This window comes from Echeneis naucrates, chromosome 12 (assembly GCF_900963305.1).
Source record: "Echeneis naucrates chromosome 12, fEcheNa1.1, whole genome shotgun sequence".
Taxonomy (NCBI): domain Eukaryota; kingdom Metazoa; phylum Chordata; class Actinopteri; order Carangiformes; family Echeneidae; genus Echeneis; species Echeneis naucrates.
The window spans coordinates 3646581-3655969 of NC_042522.1; the positions used below are offsets into that span (position 1 = coordinate 3646581).

Sequence of the window (9389 nt, forward strand, 5' to 3'; positions counted from 1 at the left end):
ACGGCCTGAAACCTTCTTCCCCAGCACTGTACAGTTCAACTCCAGATACCCCACATAGGGGATATCTAGGCCATTAGCTGCTCTCAAAGCTAACCACCCACATGATCTAAGTTTAGGGGCACCCCAGGGCTGGAACATTTCTTTAAAGAATGATTCTGTAATTTCACTTACCATAGAGCCTTTATCCAACAAACATTTCACCCTCACCCCAACCATCTCCTCCTCTACTACAGGACATTTACCTATGAGGGGTTGTGAAGTGTTTGAGATAGGGGGACACTCAGGATGACCATTCCCACTAAGCCCCTTAGCATTTGCATTGTCTACACTATCCATACCTGAAGGTCCTACAGCAGCTGGGGCCAGGCGGGACACTGGGCATACTAGAACCTCATTGCCTGGGCCCATGGTGACACTGGTGGAGGACATGTCCAGGCTTCCGGCAGCAGAGGCAGATGGGTAGGCCATCTGGAGTAAACTGATAATTGGGTTTAGTGGACTGAGAAACAGACTGATCAAGTACAGTCTCCAGTTTGGATAGGCTTTTGATAATACTTTCAATTTGTAACTGCTGTTTCTTAGATTGTTCTTGCAAGACAGACAGCTCCGAACCCCTCCCAACCCCCACTGCATGACAGACACCTTCTGCATCATCAACTTCAACGTGATGAAGCCCAGCATGAGTCTGAAGGTTGCTCTCCCTCCTCTGCCCACCTGATAGCTTCCTGTCGCAAGGCTAAGAAAGACATGGAGGGATTTTGCCTTACAATGCTGTTTAATTCCCACCACAGTGATATATCACACACATGTTCAACAAACTGGTCTCTAACCAGAGTATCTGTCAACCTGTTTGGATATGCACGCTTAATATCCGCAATCAATGCCCTAAGAGAATGGGAAAACTCTTTCAAAGACTCCCCCTCTTTCTGTTTTCTACCAAAAACTGTTTCTGGAGGCTGACAAAGGAAAAGGAGGAACCATACAGCTCTTTCAAAATGGTTAAAATTGTGTCTGGATCCTCCCGCTCTGCCAAGGAACAGAAACCTAATCTCGGCTTTTGCTTCCCCCTCCAAATGATCATAAAGGAAGAGGGCCTTCTCTCTGACAGTCATCTGCCTCTCTCTCCAGCATGACTCTACACTCTAAATCCAATCATAAATTGATAGATCAGTCTGGGATTTAGAACCTGAGAAGTGGGGATACTTCCTCTCCCTTTGAATGTAGACAAAGCATTCAACTCGTGGTGCGAGCAGGTTTGGGGAGGCTGAACTGCCACCACAATTGGCACTAGTAGTAGCAGTAGTACCTGCATCTAAACTAACGCCTCTTCCTTGAGTGAGTTGCTCATTAGCAACTCTTAACCTCTGTACCTCTTCACGCAGAGCAAAAAGTTCCTCCATTTCCTGATCCACACTCATTTCAGTAGCTTATGTTTCGACTTGGCTACAATAAAATAAAATACAATGTACTGTTTGATTCTTAGGCTCAAGGTATAGGCGATGGAGTCAAGTTGCCTTCACTGGCCAGTGGGTCCCACTACAGGTTCATCACAGCAGTCGAAGAGCCTTCATCTGTAGTCCAGCCACCAGCCACTGTTTCCACTTAAAACCAAGATAAAATCAAAACACATAAAAACACCTCTTAAAAAGAAGTTGGACAGCAACGCCAAGAAATGAGGTACCTGCCGGCTAAGGCTATTCCTTAAATGCACTTCAACAACGCCACCTCCTATTAAGGGGCAGGAGGAACCCTTAAGTCTTTAATATGATTATCTGTTTATGGTGTGACCCATCCTCAGTTCCCTGAACAGGGCCATTTTAATCAGAGGCATACCTTATATTAAGGAAATATTTTGGCTTTATTAAAATATAGAAATTTAAACCCTAAATGAATTAAAGGGCATGAGGAAAAATAAAAACACTCAAATACAATAAAAAAAAAATGGTTGAATGTCCTCAATAAATAAACAAAGGTCAACTCGGCTGTACAAAGCAACCAGGGACAGCTGTGGGAGACTAGATGGACAGAGGAAACCCCAACATGCGCTCCAATCTTAAATGACCAATTGCACACAAAAAAAGCATGCAGTGTTTTAACCAAATATGTATATCACCATAAAGTGCCACCTGTGCAGTCCCACCACAGTGAAGAGGCAGTGTTAGTGTGGACCCGACCTTGAACAAAGTCAAACTGTAAAAAAAAACAAATGGAGGACAAACATTAGTTATCAACCATAAACTAAAATTTATAAAATAAATGTCTCACGCCCAGAACATAAAAAGCCAACAGTATGATAAAAACAATTTTGGCATAAAAGAATAAAATGATTGTGGAAACAGTGGCTGGCCTGGTCTTTACACAGGTGCAAGAAAACTCCTATAATGGAGCTAACGTGGGAGGGCAGGCAAACATCCAGTTTATCACCCTACCAGAATAATAATAATAATAATAAAAAATACTGTCAACGTAACGCTATTTAAAACATAAAAAAGAGGAAACACTGTGGCATTAGTGTACCTACCTGGGTGAGAGGGAGAGGACAAAGGATTCTGAACTGAAACAGGCAGCTATTTATGACTTCCTGGCTGAAGCCCGGTCACATGACCACAGGCAACCAACCCAGGCTCTCCCACATAAGACTGAATGACATGCACATTCGTGTGCTCAGTGTGAGAAATTGTCTTCTGCGATTTCTTCCAATTTCCACACTTTTTTCATTCATATTAATAAAATCACAAAAACATGAATATCATCAAACAGGGAAACAGCATTAATAAAACAACATCCAGAAGAAGGATACATTTAGTTGAATCGTTTACTTTTTTAGGGCCTTTTCAGTACTATTATTCTTGTTCAGCAGAGTGATGTTATCTACAACATGGCAACTGTGGTTATCAGTTGCACCAGTCAGATTATTAATTGTTTTCTGTGATAAATCTCATATTCTATTATCAGTGACTAACATGCAGCACTGACAAATGATTTGTCAAATGGACAAATGTCTTCATGTCCATCAGTTTCAGTGTGATAAAGACAGACTTCACTCATCCTCAGATGAGTGAAATCTGTCTTTCTGAAGTGTTTCTGACAGACAGCTTTCTCTAATAATTGAAAGACATTTCAGACCATTGAAACTTGCTCACCTAGCATTTACCTTATGTTTAGAGTGTATGAAGAAATTAAAAATCCCTAGTTTTCAGTGTAGTTCAACTTGGTAGGAATGTCCAGCTTCTTGTGACTGAGATCAATATTATTATTCTTTCTCCAATATGTTTTAATAGCTGAATGGAGCTTTGAGACTCAGATGAGCCCGGAGAAAAACCATTTCCATCCAAACTCCCCTTAAGAAGCCTCTTCTGTCTCGGACCAAAGAGATGCTGTGACAGAAGTTGACAGGAAAAGAAGACCTGATAATTCTGTAAAACATTTAATGGAAAACAGGGAAAAAAAACAAAACAAAACAAAAAAAAACAAAACAAAACATGACCAATACAACAAATAAACATAGATCCTCAGCAATGATCGGCACAAATTTCCAAACTCAAACTATGACTTGTAGTGATGATTATGGTCCTATAGGTCTGCTACATAAAAACTGATCAACACATAAACATCTGAAGAACCAAGTACAAAATGATGTCAGTAGATTGTCTCTAGGTCTTTTTTACCTTCGTCACAAAGGCAGTATAACTGTAACTATACCAACTGCTGCTACAGTTTCACACATGGTTGATTCGCCATGACCATTTTTCTGTCATTCTGGGTCAGAGCCACAGACAAACCCACACTGATGCCAGCTAGGGTTTGGCTGAGGGGGTAGTGATGATGTCATTTACAGTGAGACTGGACCATTAAGGTCAGATCAGGTTGATTTTCCCATCGCAGTTTTTGGTTAGAAATTCCAAGCTGAGTGAGAACCACATGTTCCAGTGAAGACCAGAGAAGACCAGAGAAGAACACAAACACTGAAACTGCCTCAGTCCCAGTGAAAAATGTGACCCCCATTGTCAGTCAGTGGGTTTGGAGTGACAGGTCACAGTACAGTATGTGCTTGCACACATCATCAGGATCCTGTGAGGGTCTGTCAAATTCTAACACAGAGAAATGAGGAATTTTCTAATTTTCCAACTTCTTGAGGAAGTAGCACTGTTACAGAACAGCTGTCGGACATTGGGTTTCTCTTTAATTTAATTGAATAGTTCCTCTTTGCATGCATTCAACTGGGGTCCATAGAAGCACCTTTATATAATGTAACATAGCACCATTTTTTCAGATAGTTTTCCTATTGTACTTGGACCCAACCATTGGCATGCACACATTCTAAAAACTGTGTTTTCTTGTTTATCATTTCTAAACGTAGCATTGATTCAAACGATACAAGGCAAGTAATGAATATTCATACAGTACTTTACATGTGGAAGATGAACTAATACAGTACACATTAAAGAAAGTGCTAGGGTACAGAACCTCCTTATTTTTTAGTCTTACTCTACAGGACTATAGGACACACCAAAGTATTACATTACATTTATCTAAATATACACCTGTTCACGTCATTATTCACTTTAGTTCAATTTAAATGATTACCAAGCATATACATTTCCCACTCTCAAAGTCTCATGTTGAACAAAAGACCAACAAAAGAGCAAACAGGTGTCCTCTTCATGATATGCAAACATTTACGTCACTCTACCTCCACAAGCACAGACACACACAGATTTTTTTCCAGGTGAGCCCTTCCCCTCTACAGCTGTAAAAGCTGACTAGCCAGGAGCAGATCTCTGGATGTCTCTATCTGATAAAGTTACTAAAACTAATTAAAATAAACCAACAAATCAACTTCTCTGTGAAGGTGCTTTAAGGAGTCATGGTTGGAAACATTAGATCTTTATCAGTTCTTTGCTCCTTCAGTGAAGCTGAGTCCAACCATAGCTGTTCCCTTTCAGTTAGGCTCAATTTGACCACAGTTCTCCTCCTTCAGTTAAGCTCAGTCTTCCCACATCTTTCCTCCTTCAGGTAGAGTCAGTCTGACCATAGCCGTTATCCTCAAATTAAGATCAGTCTGACCACAGCTTTTATCTTTCAGTCAAATTAAGTCTTGCCACATCTGTTCTTCTTCATCCTGGCAAAGTCTGACCATAGTTGTTCTCCCTCAGTTAGGCTCAGTCTGACCACAGCTCTTCTCCTTCATTCAGACTGATTAATTATTCACAGTCAGACTGCAGCTACTCTTTTTCAGTTAGGCTTAATCTGACCACACCTGTTCTCCCTCAGTCTGATTGGGTCTGACCACAGGTGTACTGCCATGACAATTATGATATTCCTTTTTTCAAGAATTAATTAAAAAAAATATAGAATTATTTACTGAGAATACTTCATGCAACTTGGCACCAATTTTTATCCAGATAAACCACGTTACGTGTAGCTGAATCGTAAGGTGATTACCTGGTAAACACCTGGAACAGTGGGTCAATACTGAGGCAGGAAGCATTGACTGTTTGACAAGGTGCTGAGTAAACATCTGGATCTGCTCTGTCAGAAGCAACTTCTTTCCTGCTTCAGCAGATTTCAGAAAAGAGAATCCTTTTAAACCAAGGTCACTTTCTTAATGGGGATTCATCACTGACTCCACCGAGGAGTCAGGAGCAGGACAGCTGAGATCATCATCTTTCTGAACTCAGTGCTGCTATCACAAAATGACCCCAAACATGAGATGACATGGAGCCTTCTGATATCATGTGTGGATATTTGTGGTTCTAATTAATTCCAACTAACATGATGCATTAAAGTTTACTTTAATTAGTCTGATGAGGTACAGAGATACTTTCAGTCTGGGCTAATTTCAGAAGTTGATGAGAGTTCAGTGTCACTTTCTAGAGATCCAGGCCAGACCAGGAGCTGGTTTAGGTTTAGCTCCTCAGATTCACTACACAGGACTTTTTGATTGTCTCTTCAAACTAAGGCCTGGACAAACAGCTCCCTCCACATCAGCTGGTCATGAAGTAGTAAAACAAAAGTGCAGCTTTCCTTTAAAGTGCTTTTTGGAACTGAAAGGACAGAAGACATGATTAAAAGGAAACAACATTTTATATATATATATATATATATATATATATATATATATATATATATATATATATATATATATATATATATATATATACACACACACACACACACACACACACACACACACACACTTGTTTTGTCAGTTGTGCTTTCAACACTTGCCACAATTCTTTTGAGACATTTTATCATTTACATGAAAAAAAAATTACTCAAAGAACCATCACAATTCAACAACATACCAACGTTACCAAACCTGTGGTTTTCATACACTTGAAAACATCACAACGAGTGGCTGACACATGCCCAGATTAAGACACTACACCGACTTGGTTAGAGGATGACACAAAGCTTTTAAATAATTAGCTGACTCAATACGGACTCAACTGTGGCAGTTTTGTATCATCCAACAACACTTTGGAGTCTGAGTGCACATTAAGCACAACAGAAAATAATAGATACATGTTTCAGTAAGAGTAAATCCTATCATATCAGGAATTTGATCTGACAAAGATGCTCAGACCTGATTCCTGTTAAAACGGAATAAAATATAAACTATAGAGAAAGTTTATATTTTAAGAGTTACAATATTCACTTGAAATGGACCTAAGCTAGCCAATTCGATCCAATTGTTTACAACAGCTATTTCTTACAAAAGTCCAGTCTGATGGGCAGACACACCTGTATGTAGCAGGCACCATGCTTGAAAGTTCTCATGAAAGGATCTGAACCTTGACTGAACATTTTACTTCCAGTGGTGGAAAATATCCTGAACGTCATAGTCATTGGGCTGATGTGGTAGTTGGACAATGAATCCAATCATACAACCAGAGTCACAGAGAACTGTCTCCTGAGACCATAGGAACAAAAGTCAGAATCAACAGAAGAACCGAGGCAGTTATAAAGGGGAAAAACTAAAATACTGTTGTCTGATTCAAGCCACATCCACACTGAAATCCATTACATGTCCATTAAACTACACTAAGCATGTTCTAGCCAGTACTCAGAGGACTCGTGCTTGGCCTTGTACAAGTCTGGGCCTAGATCTGGTAGTCTTATCTCCCTCACAGCTCTGGACTATTCCTGGCTTTAAATCTATGATGCTCCAGTTCCATCTGAGTCTTGTGAGCGAGAACCGGTGTAGGACTAGGAATCTGGTTTAGCTCTGTTTTCTCTCATGATGATGGCATCACACCTGAGTCCACAACAGACTAGTGACTTAAGAGACACACTTTTCTTTTGCTGAGCAATGTGTAAATCTGATTTGTTTTGTTACAAAATAAGTACACAACTACATAACAGACAGGCAGAACAATTAGATGTGACCGAGCCACTATGTAGACCAATTCAGAGTCCAGGAGAACAGACATCTTCATACAACCATATGAGATCTGCTTCAAGTGTTTGAGGCTTCAAAAAAAAAAATAGGTCAGATATTGGACTGACTTCACAGACACACATGTAGAAGGATTTCCTGTTTTGAATAAATACCACTAGAACTGAATGTTTAATGTGTTTGTCCCACTATCAGACTTTGTTAACTATGTATTGTGATGTGGGAGGACATGGAACTGTATACTGAAACCTATTTCCATCAATACAGCAGGAGACTGCACCTCCACTCCATCCTCCAGAGCTGCAGTTGATGCAATGTGTGCTGCAGCCATCAGCTTGCTCCAGGCTCTACGGCCAGCAGGTGAGCCCATCCAAGCCAATTACACTTCCAAGGTCTTTAAATTTCAATGTAAATTTCTATTTTCTTTCTTTGTAGAATTTCTTCTTTTGCAACTCTGAATAAATGAAAACCACACTGAGCTCAGATTCAGAAACTTTTTGTTGATACTATTTAACCGACATGGGTTAGAATGACTTTGCCAATGGATCAATGGCAAAGTGACATTAAGAAGTCAATTCAAAAAGAGGGGCTAAGCGCTTTAAGTGCATGGACAGCACTGAGACACAATGGCTAAGAGAATAATTTCTTGGCAGGTTGGATGAGTTGGTACCAGCCCTTGACAGATGAGCCACCAAGTGAAGGTGAGACCCGGACAGTTCCGCAGAAGACAGTAGGATCCCCACAGATCGCCTTTCTCGGGTCAGTCTTGCTCTTCGCTGTCCTGCCGCCCGTCTGTCCTCTTCTCTTTGTGACACGAGAAAATCCGCCGCATCTCTTCCTCATACCGGATGAAGTTCTCTCCGAACCGGGCCCAGGCTTTGAGCGGTACCGTGATGGTGTTCCTGTATGGCTGCCGCACCTCGCTGATTTTTAAAAAGACACCGTACCGATTGGAACCAACGTCGAAGTAAAAGCGCTTGTTGTCCACGCGAAAGGACGCGGCTTCTGGCAGCTCCGGGTTATCGTCGTGGTTCCTGGTGCCTGCTCGGCCGCGGTTTTCGCTGTCCTCGTCGCCGTAGTCTTCGATTAGCTGCGACAGCGCGTCTCTGAACTCGATGAGACCCTGAGCTGGCAGCACGATGGTCTGCTCGATGCCCTGGCCGTAATAGCCCATCGTACCGTGTCCTTTGCTGACAGTTTGTCGGATGCGGAGGAACCGGCCTCTCTGGTTCTCCTTAAGGTCCAAAAAGTACTTTCTGTTGTCTCTCTCGATGAACTCGCTCTTTAGCACGCGGTGGGCATGGTCGTCGGACACTGCAGAACCGGTTGGGGACAGTGCCGCGTGCTGCTCCTGCGATCTCCTATGGGGCTCGTGCGCACGGCCCTGTCCGTTGCTGTGGTCTTCAAGCTGCGGCGGCGCGAGGCCCCCCCGTAGCCCGATCCGGGCATAATAATCTATGAAGTCTCCAAGGCAGTAGCGCAGTGCTGGGGCCATAGACATGGACAGTGTCAGCTTGCTCTTCCTGATGTTATCGTGACGGCCTCTTCCGATCCACACCTCTGCGATTTTGAGGAAGCGTCCGCGGATGCTCTGTTTTACATCCAGGTAGAAGCGTTTCTTCTGGATATCGACACGTTTGGAGGCTAACTCCTGGATGTCATTAGTCTGTTGCTGCGACCCGCTATGGACGTACTGCTGGGGGTATGTGGATCTCGGCAAAGAGTCTGATGCAATCTTCCCCCTGCTTCTGTCCATCCCTCTACAGCATCCATCAGCCATCATGGTGTACTAACCTCCAACCAGTACGAAGCGATCCCCCATCCCAGTGGGCGAATCTCAGACAAACGAAGCGGGGTTATTCCTGCACCTGATTGGAGCCAAACAGCTCAGTCCGACGCCTCGAAGAACCTGAAAATGGCAGCTGGTTCCGTTCATTTACTGATTTGGTCTGTGTCTCAAATAAAGGTCAAGCTCCAATATTGTCAG

The 9389-nt window shown here is 42.3% G+C and overlaps 1 protein-coding gene across 2 annotated transcripts; it reads right to left on the minus strand.

Moving 5' to 3' along the window:
- Window positions 1-6179: 6179 nt before the first annotated feature.
- Window positions 6180-9387, minus strand: purg (purine-rich element binding protein G). Of its 2 annotated transcripts, XM_029515001.1 has the most exons (2): window positions 8812-9387; window positions 6180-8760 (listed from the first exon to the last, which is right to left on the minus strand). In XM_029515001.1, exons 1-2 carry the CDS (start codon window positions 9183-9185, stop codon window positions 8163-8165), a joined length of 972 nt encoding a protein of 323 aa, XP_029370861.1. In that variant the 5' UTR covers window positions 9186-9387; the 3' UTR covers window positions 6180-8162. The 2 variants fall into 2 exon arrangements, with proteins under 2 accessions (XP_029370861.1, XP_029370860.1); XM_029515000.1 differs by having other exon boundaries at window positions 6180-9387.
- Window positions 9388-9389: the final 2 nt, after the last annotated feature.